This window comes from Leptinotarsa decemlineata, unplaced genomic scaffold (assembly GCF_025532065.1).
Source record: "Leptinotarsa decemlineata unplaced genomic scaffold, Ldec_3_MD MMD2_tig00026282_RagTag_RagTag, whole genome shotgun sequence".
Lineage (NCBI taxonomy): Eukaryota > Metazoa > Arthropoda > Insecta > Coleoptera > Chrysomelidae > Leptinotarsa > Leptinotarsa decemlineata.
The window spans coordinates 22,252,456-22,268,924 of NW_027412668.1; the positions used below are offsets into that span (position 1 = coordinate 22,252,456).

General features: G+C 35.0%; 2 protein-coding genes across 2 annotated transcripts in view; one reads left to right on the forward strand and one right to left on the reverse strand.

Annotated features, from left to right (window-relative positions):
• The window catches only part of LOC111507286 (uncharacterized), a 495,004-nt gene extending 482,482 nt beyond the window's left edge, over window positions 1-12,522 (forward strand). Inside the window, exon 10 of the mRNA XM_074180055.1 lies at window positions 12,146-12,522. Coding sequence (XP_074036156.1) covers window positions 12,146-12,454 — 309 coding nt within the window. The 3' untranslated portion in view covers window positions 12,455-12,522. The remainder of the gene's footprint in view (window positions 1-12,145) is intronic.
• The window catches only part of LOC111510262 (uncharacterized), a 261,734-nt gene that overhangs the window by 228,180 nt on the left and 17,085 nt on the right, over window positions 1-16,469 (reverse strand). The gene's annotated exons all lie outside the window — the stretch shown is intronic.

Below are 16,469 nucleotides of genomic sequence, written 5' to 3' on the forward strand. Positions count from 1 at the left end.
GTCGGTTAGGCCACTTTCAATATACATTCTTCCATTCATTTAATTTTTTTCAATGGCGTATTCTGAAATATGCAAAATCCTACTTCATTTTGTAAACAGAATAATGCACTCTGTTTCATTCTCAATTATTACCATAATCACATAATAAATTATGTTATTGAATGACTGAAGTTACATAATAAAATTTGCCTACGAACGTTCCCATAAAGTGAATACGGAATTGCTACTTGAGTATGTGAAATTAAAAGCAAAATAAAATGTATTTTGAATTTCGGAGTCAAAACTGCTGTAATGAAGAACATCTTCATACTAATCGACACACTAATGGCACAGAAAGGCTATGTTAGATCATCTGTTAGCATGGAGTTGAAGAATGGTGGATAAAAGACCCTTACACCAAGAGATCGGAAACAAGATTTTAAAATTCCGAATGATTGCGATGCCTGGAAAAAAATTTATTCGAGGTCAAAAGTCAAAAATCTCGAAAAAAATTGGTTTTTTGCGATTTTCGGGAAAATGGTCAGTTTTATCATAAAATAACCCCAGATAGAAATTGTAGATCATAAAATTCTCTACAAAAAAGGTATCAATACTTTTTTTTCTTAGAGGCACCATTTCTAAACGAGTATCTCAATGTCTAGATTGACCGGATTAATATGTTTGTTGATGGTTTCTTATGGCCAGCTTATTTTGATTTCAAACCCTACGTCATAGTATATATGACGTAACCAGGCTGCTTTTTTCGTTGGATGGATATAGTTTATAATAGTAGGCACTAAATTCCCAGAACTATTATTGCATTGAAAAGAAAACATTATTGTTGAGGTTGTGATTCTATATATTTTATCATCATGTTTCCTCATCTGTTCAATATAATTTTCGTACGCCACTACGAGAGACATATTAAGGCAAAACGTCAGTCATTTCTGAGAATTTAGTGCCCTACTATTTGGGAGTTATGGAAGAGTATTTTGAAGGCATACATTATAATACAGGAACATAAGTATAACTTTAATTTATGGAACTAGCAATGTAATGTTATCTTTTATAGAATGTTAGACGGTATTACCTGTTAGGTAGTAAATCCTAATTATGAACTAAACAATATCCATCCAAAAAACAAAGTAACCCAATAAAAGTAGATGCGTGATCAAAGCCACCACACACATTTGCATCTATTAGGTAAAATTAACAAGCCTCTTTAGACTGGCCTATCCAATTTAACTGCAATCGCTTGGCGAAATTCGTGGTTACAGTGTTCTGATATGGCTAAAGAAACTGATAATTCCAAAATCCATATACAATTTTATTTTTGATAGCAAAAGGCCAAACAAAAGTTTACATTATTAAAGGTAGGTTTTAATAATGCCCTTGGTGAAATCAAATGTGTCAAGTAACTTGAAAACTTTCCGGTATAGTATCTATAGAAGAGAGAAAAATCCCCAACCTTTCTTCGATGTTCCAGACTATCAAGGTTGCTAGTGATGTTCGCGTCTTTAATTAGGCAAGCGGCTCTTTTCTGTATGGAATCCAGCAGCTCCAGGGTATGCTTAATGACGGGACATAGATAGATTCTCTGATTCAATATTATATTGGTCATTATGCAAAATTTTAATAAGATCTTGCGAGATAACCATGCCGTGTACTTCGACTTCAACTCTATCGATCTTTCAAAATATCTTATTCTGGGTTGTTGAGTTAACGATTAATTTAAAATCGATCACCTTCATCTAGTAGACGACCAAATTCTTACAATGAAAATGAATTCTCCAATTCATTTGGGGCTATGACACCTACCCGTTTTTTCAGAAATGTCTATAATCCAACCAAGAGCTTGGCTGATCATCTCATTTGACAACGTTATTTCAAATTAGTTTTTGTATATTTCCTTATTATTACCCACCATGTGATAAATCTGACAAAAAGTCGATTAGGTTTTTATAAATAAGTTAATGGTTTCCGGACAAGAAGGCGATGCCAACCGCACTTTCAAACGATGTGAAGACAGTGCCAGAAAAAGCACAAACTATACCATCTCGTTTATTTCCATAGCATAGTCGTCTTCATGTAAATCAGTTTGGAATTTTTTCCCTTACCCTGTCAACTGAAGTTTGTCAGAAGGAAGAGTGATTCAAAACTGAGAGTGTTTGATTACAGTATAACGATCCATGCCTTTATGCCGTCCTGTCTCTGTGCAGCCCTTCCTGACTGGGGTATTTAGTGAACAAACTGATCATTTCTTCCGGATGTCATGGGGGCCTTCACTCAAATGAGCGACGGGTAGGGGGTCGTCAATAGTGTAATCTACACCTTCCCTAACTAGTGCGTTTTCATGATTTTCCATTGACTCGAAAATTCTCTGATTCCTCGACTGGATGAACTGCTATATAGTCAACAGCTTCAAATCTCTGTGAATGGCTTCATTCCGCACGAACCATGGAGCATTCACCAGCATCCGTAAGATCTTATTTTGCGATCTTTCCAGAGAGGTTGCTCGGAGCGGTTTGTCCCCAAGCGCCTGAAGCGCCTGACAGGCTTGAACATCGAATTGGTTGAGATTTGGCTTTCCATTAATCAGAGGATAGAATCTGGCTATCTTCGCTTGAACTTTGCTGTTGATGTTCTCAATGTGGTGTAACCAGGTGATTCGACGGTCTATCAGGACTGCTATTCCATTTCCCTGCCTGAGATCATTACCCTCGTGTCAGGGGAAATGTTACGTATCCCCAAGTCTATCGCCTGAGTTTTATCTGGATTTACTCGGATCTTCCAGCGTTCGAGGTCATCCAATGCACGTTGCATGTAGACGACCCCTAACACACGACCCATGGAAAAGGCAAGAAGAGCCGTATCATCGGCGCGGCGTGAAGGGAAACCTTTACGGGATTGAATCTGGGAAGGTCACTCACGTAGAGACTGTAAAGTAGTGGAGACAGTACAACTCCCTGAGGCACTCCAGGGTTCCTTCAACTCGGACTCCAAAAGTTCTGCCTTTCATAAATGACCTAATCCACCGGACCAGGTCCCGTCCCGAGGCAGATCGAAATCAAGCAATTTGTGCAGAAGGACTTCGTGCCAGACTCCGTCGAAGGCCTTTGAAATGTCTAGGAGGACAAGATGTACTGTCTTTCTGTCATTCAGCTCAGAAACAGTTCGATAGAGTGTGTCTTCCTGATGCCGAATTCTTCATCAGGCACAACATCTCGGTCTTCAACTTATTCTGTCAGCCTTTACCCTGGCCCGGACTCCTTTAAACCAGGCAAGATGTACAGAAACCCATCGGCAATATCAGATATGATAACCGACCCGGTCCCACGAGCTAGGCCGATAAAGGTTTGCGCGAAGTTGGGGCATCACAAATGTACGGTCAGTGAATCTCCATACACCATCGAACATGGTTTGCCGCGCAAGGCCCCAACCTCGTACGTCAAATATTTGTTCAACAAAAGTCTGGTGCGTCGCATTTCCACACACCATCGTACCAGTACCGTACCAACCTTTGTAGAATCACATACACTTGATAACGTTGTCTGTTTCAATTTGTGAGTAACAAATTGTATTGATTGCTATTGGTTTATGAACTGAAGTGATGAATGCGAAGAAACGTTTGACTACGGCATAAAAAGAAAACTTCGAAAGTGCTGGGTTGAAAGTTGGCAACAAAATGAACTTAATATTAGAACTGAGAGAAAACAACAACTGAAGTGAGTTAGTCGACTGTCAGCCACAATGAACCCTTGTGGGTTGCGGTGGGTCGAATAGACCGACCCACTCACTTTGGACCTAACCTAGTCGACTGTTTGCGCGCTCCAGGTCCAGCTCAAACCAGTCTGATGCGCACACACACTGTCCAACTTGATGCGCCGAATATTTGTAGCTTCGCGTTTGGCGCGTTTTTTACGGCCGAGGTGGAAAACTTGAGGTTCGTCCAACCTGGTCTGCCATCCGACCAAGTTGGAAGAACTGACGTACGGGGTTGAATAGTGTATGGGAGGCTTATAAAACCTTCAAACTTTTCATTTCGAGTTCGTCAAAAATGATAGAAACGTGCTTTTCATCTTCAGTATGTTCAATAAAATTACTGATATCCTGTCTTCTACGTTGGTAACCAAAGTATACTCACAAGTTGTTGTATGTTTTTCAAAACAACTCTGTTGAGTAAAAACATCTCATTCGTGGCCTCATGAATAAACTTCAAGACATCTCTGGACAGATTTTTTGGCAGGTATATCTTTTTGACACTTGTTTTAAGTATTTCCTCAACTTATCGTAATTAACGATGTTATTAATCCCATTTACCAGTGAAGTTTTTTTCACCAATGAATATTTGGACCATTAGGAGCTCGTGGAATATATTTAGCAATATCATAAAATTCTATGAAGTTGTTTTGCCATACACTTTAGAAATTAGTCATATTTTCTGTCATAGAAATTTCTTGATTTCTTTGGTAACAAGTATTTTGTTGTTTTTTCCGCTCTTTTGCAATTTCTTCAGCAATTTTTGAACTTTCCTGTAAGCTGTCAAAATCAGTTTTTCCAACAAGTAAATACGCCATTTCCTTCCGAACTATTTCTTTTAACTTTACTATTATTCTGATATAACCCAGGAAAATACTTCAAATGTCCTATCGAATAGTGAAAATACACGAAAATTGATAAATATGTAATGTATTCATTATATCGAATTTGAAAATGTTTATTTTCCTATAAAACTGATTCAGCCGTTATGGAAATATTGATTTTCAAAAAAGCATAATTCAAATCATCTATAACCCGTAATGAATGGCTGAATGCAAATGCGACCATCTATTATTTATCATATCAATAATATACTTCAGAGCCACATTGATTTTCGTTTCCGATGGAGTTTACGTGACCTCGCCATTATACTCATTAACTAATGCAAATGTGGCAGATTTAGATACGCGTTTCTCTGTGATGGGATGTCTGAATGCATATGAAAGAATAGTAAAGAAAAAAATTAAATTTCTCTAGAGAAATCGACATTTGTTGATCTTATTGTTCCATTTTGACAGTACCATCAGAAAGGCGTTGATTCGATTTCTATTTAACTTAAATTGTTCTGTCATTGACCTATAAGCACATTCTAATAATGACGCACATCTAATCTATGCATGAGAATCTCATAAAAGAATAAATTAATGTACAGTTTACTATTTCATAGTATTATGGAGTGACATTATGAAATCGACCGTAGCTTTTTTGGTTGCGAAAATATAGGGAAAAAACCAAAAACCTGAATTATATTTTTGTATAACTTCTTCATTTGCAAATGATTTTTTTTCGATCTGTTTAAATTTTTCCATGGAAACTTTCAATACTTCACTGCTTCAACTTTCCCAAGAACCATTGGCTATTCAAAATATCGAAATTCAAAGTCGAATTTTTGGTTTATATTTCACTTAATAGAAATTTCAAATTGAAAAACAGTGCACTTTGTTTCAGCTCTCTGAGTTTTGTAGTTTTCCCGTAATTAATTATCAAAAATCGAATGTGATAGGTTGGTGACGTCACGGGCCTATTCCCGCTTCTTGTTCGATTGACCAATAGGAACAAAATGAAATAATCAACATTGCCAAATCGTAAAATTCACGGAGCCTTCACTTATCAATTTAAATTTGAAAGTGTATATGAACCCGTTAACGTTTCAATGAATGAAAAATTCTCCACATGGAATGAAATGTACACGAAAAATCATGTTTGGAAATAAGTTCTATAAAAATTAGTACACAAAGTCAAAAGATCACAAAATATTTACCTAAACTATGATTTTATGCATTATTTGATAATATACAGTTATGAAAATCGAAAAATATAGCAAACTGGATTAAAGAATCATTTCAAATATTCAATTTATTATAGAATCCTCAATCTGTACAACTGCAATTTATTATATAAAAAAACGATTCCTACATACATACCTCTTTCTAATATTGCTACTAAATTCAAGCGTTATAAGTTCGCTTGGGTAATCTGTTAAATCTTCCAAAACTTGAGAGAAAGGTTGAAGGAAGTCAAGTATAGACAGAATTCATTGTACTCGAACTGATCCAAAAAAAGCTTTTGAGGTAATTCCATTAATTATATGATAAAATTTAATGAAGTGAAATAAGAAGCATTTGATTTTTTTGCAAAACTATTAATTCATTTCGTTTCATACTTTCAGCAACAGTATCAACTTCAGATAATACTTTCTGTGGAGAATACTTGAAGTTGAAATAAAAAACTGTGTCATCAAATTCAATATTTTCGTTCCCCTTTCATTTATAGTCACTTTTTAAATGATTTTTATAAAGTCTTGGAAGAGTAAAAGAATTGTAGTTCTTTCTTTTCAATACTTTCACCCATTTTTTCTCTCATTTTATCCTTTGGGAACCTAAACTCATCATATGAAATAACTTACTTATAAACCAATGCGCTTTCTGTTTTCTTGTGTCTTTCCGCACAATTAAATTCAGCACATGAATGTTCCATATTAATGATAATAATAATAATAATAATATTATTATTTATTTACCAAAAAATTATTATATACACTTTCAATTCATTATTGAAGAATGCGAGTAAACGAACACAGAGAAAATCCACAAAGGCTAACCTGCGCGTGGATCACTAAGGTTATTATACAATGTAAATATATAGTAAATTTATAAAATATTGGATTAAATATCGGAAAGCAATTAAATAAATAAATGAAATATATGAAATAATTTCACGCTAGTCAACAACCACAAACACAATCACATAATATCAAAATACTAATGAGGAAAAAATGAAGAAAATCGATATGACTAATTGAAGCACAGTCACATATTGAAGGGAATTTATAATTTTACAAATGATACACAAGTAGATGCGATTTTAGAACATGGATACATTTCAATTTGCATTTTTGAGGTCTATCAAACATTGTATCTCATTATTGGTTTCATATTGATCCATTTCTTGGCTTCCCGCTTGAATAGGGACAGTGAATTGAGATTCTTAATTTCAGTTGGAATTTTATTGAATAGTTTGGGAGCAAGAAAAATATAACATCGCTGTCCAATAGTTTTAGCCATCTTAGGTACTTTCAAGGCTTCTTTCTTATATCGAGTGTTGTATGTATGATGTACGTGTTTGCTTGATGAAATATATTTTCTTTGGTATACTAAGAGTGTGAGTAAAAAAGTTTGGCGTATATCAAGAAACCCTGATTCCCTATAAAGATCATTACTAGAATAGTCACGTTTTTTACCGAGTATAATTTTTATGTTTGTTTTTAATGTTCAAATGTATCTCTAAAACACTTTCGAAACACACAAACAAACACGGTGAACAAACGAATGTTCCTACGCGAGCTGTCAGCTAAGAAAAAGTTGAAAATCAATGTTGAAAAAACAAGCAGACAATGGATCCGATATGACATACATTTTCAATGCCAAACAAAACAAATCCATTGTGATATGGGTACTCCATTTTCCTGAGAAAATGAGCGGTCAATTAAAATTTTCTGTAATTATTCATTCATCATTTTTAAGAATAAAGCCAGCAAACAAATAAATATACAATAATAAGATCGCTCAAATCCACGAATTAAGCATAAAAAAGACAATAATATTTGCTTTGATAACTGATATAGTACAAGTTATATCTAAACATGATTCTGAATAGAATTGAACGAGCTGTATTTTCAAATGGTTTTCGAATGCTCATGAACCCTAATAAAATAAATCAATTATGCATTCATGCCACCCACCAAAAATAAGAAATTCAACGTTACTAGTATATAAGCCATATTGTTATCCAATCAGCCAGCGCCCTCTGTAGTGTATGCGACAATGTGCTCTTTATAATGTCAATGGTTCCCACACATAACTTTGTATTTTTGTTAAAATAATTTCAAAATCAATGTTGAGTCTAGTTTTGTTAAAGCTGACTCTGACAACTTACCAAGAGTCGATTTTGAAATGATCGATGAATTTTACTTGAAAAATTTGCAATACTTTGGTACCAAAATGAAGAATGGAAAATTGAAACGGCATGTGGTATATTTAGTAGATCCCTTTTATTTATATGACATTCATTTCAGACTTTGTCTTTTATTGAAGGATGGACAGTTTTGATTTAATTTTTAATTCAGCTCGGCCAACTGAAGAAAACCATAGATCTCTTAGAGTTTCGTTTTTTGGAACACTGAAAAACTGTTTGTCTGGTATGGATGATCTGGTTTTACAACCCGGTATAAAACATATTTCAACCATTTTGGTAGTAGTAATGGCAAAATTCAATCCAAAAATAACCTGAAAAAATATTTTTCGGAATGTAAACTAACGACACGGAATTTGCAGCAAAATAGGCACCCGCCGAGAACTACCTTTTACAAAAAAAAAAAAAAAACGTTCTTTAATTTGATAATTGTAACAGTTGTATTCACACCGAGTTGACAACAATAACAACAAAAATGGCGTCTGTCAAAAAATTGGATCATCAAATCTGTGATTGAATAATTAAAACCAATACACTTGGCAACTCCGCTCTAGACACGATAAATTTAATTGGTCAACAGACACGCGGCCAATTTAAATTCTTGCCTTGCGATTTGTATTTTTTTCTGCAAATATAAAGAGATCTTGGGACCGATTAGGTTTGATAAGTATAATATACCCCTAACTCGATCAGTCTATAAGCAAACCAGTATCATTTTCCATAGCACGAAACAAGGCCATTTCAAACTGCTGTATTTTCCATTTATAATTCTGAGGTGAATGAAGGAACGAATTGCCAATTTATAAAGTGAATCCAAATTAAATTACCTATTTGGTTTATATACATTTTTAGTTGAATCCAAGTGTGGAAGTTCATGAATACATTTGATGGATTGATTCTTAAGTTTTTCAACAGTTCAAGAATTGTAGTATTTGCAGATCTCTATATGGAAACTAAAATTTCAATCCAGAATATGTTGAACTAAAATATACATTCATCAATATCTTTATTCCAACTAAGATTTTCATCAATATGGAGTCCTAGAAATTTTGTGCTGCTTCAGTATATGGTCTCGTTAGTTTCAAATCGATAAGTCTGAAAAAATTCTATCCTTAAATAATTTTCATCAATCTATCTAACAGTGAGTTCAATAGGTTGAGTACAGCGTCCAATACTGCTCCCCAGACAGATACATTTTTTTTAATGTTTCAGTCATAAAAAATTATTCAGCCTTCAATTTCTGAATTCTGGATTCCTTTTGCTCTATTCTAGGTTTCTTAAACATATTTTTTATTTGTTTTATCAGCTCTCTGAATAGTCGTGAATAGTATTCGATATTCCTCATTTTTGTTTTCATATTCTCAAATTCATTTTTTCAATGGCAACCTGTTTTGATAAATTAGAATAGTCTTCGTCAGACATCGTAATGCTAGTTCTAGTAAAACAAGACTGAAGTTATATCCACAGACTTGTAAATGATTTTACTGAAAGAGTGAGTAAACTCAATAAAAGAAAATAAAAGTAAGATTCAACCGTTGAACAGGAGACCAGACGGTTTTATTGTTATTCTGGTCTGAGCTTTCCTACAAAGATGAAGAGAAAGAGTAACTAGAGCTGATAGAAAATTCCTCAATGGCCAATTCTTAAGATCAGTTTGATGTGTGAAAAAAATGAAGTTTCATTTCAGAAATATCTAACTGTTTAGTGCAATGGATTGAATCTTCTATGTTTGAAGAACTAAAATAGGTTACTTTGCCTTTTCTTCTACAATTCAAATTTTTTTTCCACATAATCAATTCAGAATTGTAATGTAATCACTAAATCACTGCCAATGAAGTAAATCCTCCACATTCAAGTGGAATAGTTAAATGGCATCCGATTAACAGCATTATTCATTCACAAATGTCCCTTAGGATTCCAGCCAATACCATAAAAGGAAACAGACTGGGATGAATGGAAATATTTTTACTGTTGGATATTCTCAATGAGTTTCACTTCTTTCATAGAATGAGGCCGAAGCCAGCTCTTCTTAGTCCATTCTGAAGGAAGGTAGGCTTTCGATGCTGATGTTACCCTCTGCTTCAGTTCGGTTCATTTAAGAATATACACGGTACTCATTCCTGATCTAGCTAATAGCAAAATAGAGTTATGTACTGCTGGTAATAATTTGTAATCCAACTAGGCTTCTTAGCACGCTTTCCCATCCACCCAGAAGTAGTGTAAAATTATCATGAATTGCCTAGATTACAATTTTTTTGTTTTCTCAAAATAATTCTAATATTTGTTTTCATATTTCACTACGTATGAAGTTGAAAATTTATTTCATTTTTGAATATCATTTTCATTATTTTAACTTGATTAATAAATTGGCTGGAAATTTTAATGGTAACTGATGAGTTTCATTAAATTATTGTTTGATATTATGTTTAGAATATGTAGTTAGAAAGTGTGGCACGTAAATAAAATATGACTCCAATATTTAATGAAATGATCAGTTCTCCAACATATGAACTTCCATAGTACAGGAAACTCTTTGTTTGAACTTAACTCGACCTTCTGTATTCAACTTTCACCTTATCTCCTTCGATATTATTCTCTTCAGTATCTCTACAATCTTCCACTGTATCGAACTTGATTCCTTTCAATGCCTTCTTCACTTTTGGGAACATGAAAGTCATACGTAGCTATATCTGGTGAATAGGGTGTGTTCCAATCCAGAGATGCCATACTCTGCCAAAAATAATGCAATAATAAGTGCAATGTGGCCCGTGGGTTGGGCTACCCAGGGCGCGTCCCCAGGTGGCGGATAGGGGAACGGCCAGGGGACTGGATACCCTGTCCAGGAAGCCAATGTGGCCTTACGGACGGGGTCGCCGGACTCCTGGTCAGTGGCAGAAATAATTAGGGTGAAGAGAACTAAAACCCCCCCAAAAGCCTTTGCAAAATATGCTGCCGTGGACCAGCCTACCCAAACTAAGCTGTAAGGAATCGTGCCGACAGCTGAATGGCCGCAGGCTGATATGCGATTACGAAAGATCCCTTTGGGGAACTAGGCGAAACGTCATTGTAATCAGCCTACCTCTGGTGATACGGAACTCTGTCAGAAGTGACCAACTCTTCCCTTGCTACTCGGGGGAACACACATGAATGAAACAACAGAAACAACAAAAATAAAAACCAATCCCGAGGCTGGACAGAAGTGCTCACCCCAATCTAAGGCGGTGGCTGGGAGTGAACAGAAATGTCCACCCCCAATCTACCGCTTGGAATGAGGCTGGACATAGCAGATCACCTCCAACAGCAAAGGCACTTCCTGCGGCGGGCGCCAAGAGCTCCGCCTTGAATAAAGGAACCGGTTGCCCCTGCAGAAAAGCTCCCTCACTTGTGCACCTCCACGGAGGGAACCCCAAGAAGGTTGAAAAAACCGCGCAACGACAGTACTATCGCTGCACCTTCCGAAACCTTCGCGGAGGCCACCGTGAGACACCTCAAGGTTGCCAAAGAGAGTGTGTGTTCGGCGAGTCTTGACCTACACCTGCCAATATTAGGGAAAGGTCTCCCAGTGACCTGTTCACCTTCCTGGAAAGGACAGGATGGACGATGACCTAGGAGGACCTCTGGTCAGGAGGATGTACAATGGGTAACATGTGGCCTAAGTGCTGTGAGTCTACACTCACTCTCCCTACTGTACAGATACCAGATACCATTAGTACAATGTGGGCTAGAGCTTCGACTTGTTTTTCCACATTTTTGATCAATTTCTTCTCAGTCGTTCACGGAGGATGGCAATAACTGCAAGATGATAATCTTTAATTACTGTTTGTTCTACAAGAACCTAATAATATAACGGTTTTCTAGAGAATAAACTCCATATCAAGTCAGTATTCCCACTATCTTAGATACTTTGATTGATTTCATTGAACAATACATTTCTAGGTGTATTTTTCCTGCACTCTTGATGTTTCTCATCGACCCATTTCCCGATCTGACCTCGTACTAATTTTGGTTTCTGGAAGATACTAATGAGAAACTATTTTTATAATGCCTATAATTTCGAACTCAAAGTACAGAACTTGCACTATTATGATTCCATTATATGCTTCTATTTCACCACATATTAATTCCAATCGAATAATTCATTTCCATCCAATTTCAGGAAGAAGATCGTGATAGCGAAAATATAAAATGTGGCAGTTCCACAACGAAACCTTTCCTGGACAGTTTTTCAACAACTCACCAATCCAGTGATTCTTCCGACACTTCGGAAACATTCGGAGGCCGACTATATATGACTTTAGATCATAGAGATGTAGCAGATGGAGAAAGTGAAGCAGGGGAGGATCAGTTGCTCTTATCCTGGAATACCCATAAAAAATATGGAAAATCGGAAAATTTACGAAAATCGAGACCTAATTTAATAAGACAAACAATGGTCAACGTTCAATCGCAAGAAGTAGTTCTTTAGTAATAGTAGGCATATATGGAGAATTTTTTAGGTTTTGAATGTACCTAATGTTAAATGTGATAGACTTTTTTAGTTTTATTATTTTCAGCTCACGCAACCTCTCGTCCCTTTTTGTTTGAAGGTGTTTCATGATGAATTTCATCAGTTCGGACTTCCATTGTCTGATATTATATAAAATGATTTGAAATCCCTCAAATAACTAAAAAAGAAGAATTAAAAATTAAAGAAGAAGAATAAAAATGAATAGCTGAAAAAAACAAATATATTAAGCAAAACACCTCAAATGAAATAATAGTGAAATAAAATACAAGTAAAAATTTAACAAATTGAACAAAAAATAAAGAAAATTAAATCAAAAAGTTAAGAGATTCCAAGCCAAGTTAATTCACGACGTTTCGATTGTTAGTATCCACAATCGTCTTCGGGTGATGACTGGACCGATTCCTCCGTGAAGAGTACGTGATTCCTTCGTATAAATAGTCAGCTCACGGAGGAATCGGTCTAGTCATCACCTGAAGACGATTGTGGATACTAACAATCGAAACGTCGTGAATTAACTTGGCTTGGAATCTCTTACCTTTTTATTTAATTTTCTTTATTTTTTGTTCAATTTGTTAAATTTTTACTTGTATTTTATTTCACTATTATTTCATTTCAGGTGTTTTGCTTAATATAATTGTTTTTTCAGCTATTCATTTTTATTCTTCTTCTTTAATTTTTAATTCTTCTTTATTTGTTATTCCAAAAATTTCAAATCATTTTACATAATACCAGACAATGGAAGTCCGAACTAATGAAACTCTCATACTTTATTAGACTTTCAATATAGTTGAAATACCCTTTTTTGTGGAGGGGTCACTGCCTTTTGGGTAATCAAACCTCCACAATCTAAGTATTGAAAATTAATTTTCTCAATAATTGTTTTCATTTGTTGTCAAAATTTATGAATACTACAAGTTTCTGACTAATTGGATTTTTCAGTGGTAACTTTTCAGTTGCCGCTTCAGCAGATTTTTTTTTTGTTTCGGCCTTGTTCATTTTTCCGATTGTGGAAAGTTGAATACCCAAAAACTAGCAAAAAAACATTAATTCAGTTTTTAATAATAGTTATATGAGGCGTCTTTTGGTGATAATTAACTGAAATATCAATCGGCAAATTGATATTCTTCAAAAAAATTAAAAGTTTTTTCAGTTTTTTGAATTGGCTGGATTCTGCAGCCTACAAAGATGATAAATTGAAGAAGTATAATTGACCGATAACGTATCGAATTGGAAAATTTCAACGGTCGGAGGAAAATATAATTAGCTAGAAAATGATTTCGAAAATTTGGATGCTTGAATCTCTTGTTGTTTTTGAAACCCTCATTCAGAATGTTTGAAATTTTTATTTCAGGAAATATAAATGAAATAATCACAAATATCCTAATTGGATTGTCACAATGTAACTATTTGAAAATAGAGATACATCTTTTCAAAATAGACAAATGCATGCATTCAATTTTTTCAATTCTTATATCAGCTGTAAACAACCAATATTAGTGAAGTCTATAATTTGCTTTTTTGTATTATTTGATAACGATTTCAGTTTCATTCGGATGCTAATTCGAGGCAGAATTTCCACAAGCTGTAAAGGCCATTAGACAGCAACACTACGTCGATGACTACCTCGATATGTAGATACCATTGAAGAAGCAAAGAAAATAAATATCATTGGAAGTGATCAAGTTTATAGTCGAGGAGGTTTTGTCATACAAAACTGGTCTAGTAATTCCAAAGATGTGTTGAAGTACATACCAGAAGAGCTTCGAAATTCCAGAGAAAAAATATATGGACCTAGAAAAGGAGTTGCTTTCACCCACTTTGAGGATTTTAGGACTATTTTGGAACCAAAATCAAGCTGTTATTTCCTTTTCAATAAAGTGGGACTCCGAAGACTTCAAAATGTTACTCGCCAAAAACGTATAAAACAAAATGGAAAGTACTAAAAACAGTCATCTTTTGATCCTTTTGGCTTCCTAAATACTTTCACAGTAGCTGCTTTAGGATATTTGGCGTTTAAAAATTGGATGGTATGATGAACTGAATGAAGAAATGAAGAAAACATGGAGAATATGGGTTGGAAATATTGAAAAAATCTCTACTTTGTCCATTCCTCGTTATGTTTCCAATATTTTTGAAGCCGAAGAAATTCAGAATCATATTTTCTGTGATGCAAGTGCCCAGGCATACACAGCTATTGCCTACCTTCGAATTAAGAAGAAAGATTCCATTCAAACAAGTTTCGTTATGACAAAGTCCAGAGTAGCCTCCATCCGACAAAAGATGTCTATTCCCAGGCTTGAACTTCAGGCTGCGGTTTTGGAAATATTAAAATTTACTCATTCTATTTTTGGTCGGATTCAAAAACCGTCTTCGGATGGATCCAGGCCGATACCGTGATTTTCAAGCCATTTGTAGCACCAGTTGTAGGAAAGTTTGAAGAAAATGACTTGTTCACTAGGAAACAATGGCGAAAATCTCAATTGCTCGCTAATCATTTCTGGCGCCGTTGAATCAAAGAATATTTGCCGGTAATAACCAGAAGAACAAAATGGTGCACATCACCCACAACGAATATCAAGGTTGGAGACATGGTGTAGTTACTGCAACATTTCCAGGTGCAGATGGTAATGCACGAGTGGTCGATGTTAAAACAAATATGGGTACATACAGAAGACCTGTTACCAAACTTTGTCATTATTCATCACATTAATAATAGTGATGAATGAGATTTCATTTCGTTACCCATTTCTTGATTTCTGTTTGTTTGAAAAAGAACAGAAATACTTGCAGTTTTCTTCAGAAAAAACAATGTGGAAGTAGCATTCAGACCACATGCCAGGTTATCTCGTTTCCTTTTCAATGCCAAAGATAAGGTCGACAAGTTGGAAAAATCTGGAGTTTATAAGCTTAAGTGTCCGGAGTGTAATAGTGTTTATATGGGACAATGTGGCCGAAATTTACAAAAACGGTATGCTGAACATGAAAGGTCCTTCAGACTAGGGACTAATGATTCGACGTTTTCAAACCATTCCTTGGCATGCAACCACAAGTTTCCGAATCTAAACGACACGGAAATTCGGCACTATGCAAGGAAGGGTTGCAAACTCAATTATTCAGAATCCTTGGAAATTCACAAGAATGAACATTGCGGGTGCAACCTATTAAATGATCAAATCAATTTAATTTACCCTCCGGTTTTTAAATTGGCACATCCGTTTTGAAACTGTAAATTCAGGTACTCAATCAAGTCAAGTACCTCTATTTCTATTAGTACCTACATGGGTAGTACATAATGGCGAATGTAATGAATCATTGTTAGTTTATTATATAAGTTTGAAAATGTCCGTATAGGACGAAACTGCAGTAACGTTAGTTACAAATAAGAGTTGTAAAAAACAGAAATTTTCATTTCTCTTTTCATAATCGATTTTATTGCTAGAATTAACAAACAGATTATATATAGATACAAAATGATAACTCCTGACAGAAGGCAGAGTTCGTGGTTTCTCAAAAGTAATTGAGAAACAGCGCTCACGACAATACTTAATTGAAAACAATATAAACACAGAAAGAAAATACCTTAGGAAATTGAGTTTTTGTTTTCTAAGCCCCGTTGCGCAATAGTTTCGTGTTGGCTTTCTATTGGTTGTTTCTATTGTTCATTCATTATTTATTGAATACGTATTATAAAATGAAAACTTTAAATTAACCATATTGATAATTGTTCTGCAAATACACAAGATGATATCAAAAACAAAATAACAAATGTCTACGGAAGTAAGGTGAACTGGTTTTTATCGAAAAAATCATGTCATATATATTAGCATGCACGTGTGAACCAAATTGCGCCTCATATAAACTTTTTCCTAAAAATAAATATAGCATTTCCGAGTCTGAATGTGAAATATTGACGGAACTTTTTTACATAACTGAATATATGATTAAAAGGTGATATTGTTCTGCTTGTCGGTAC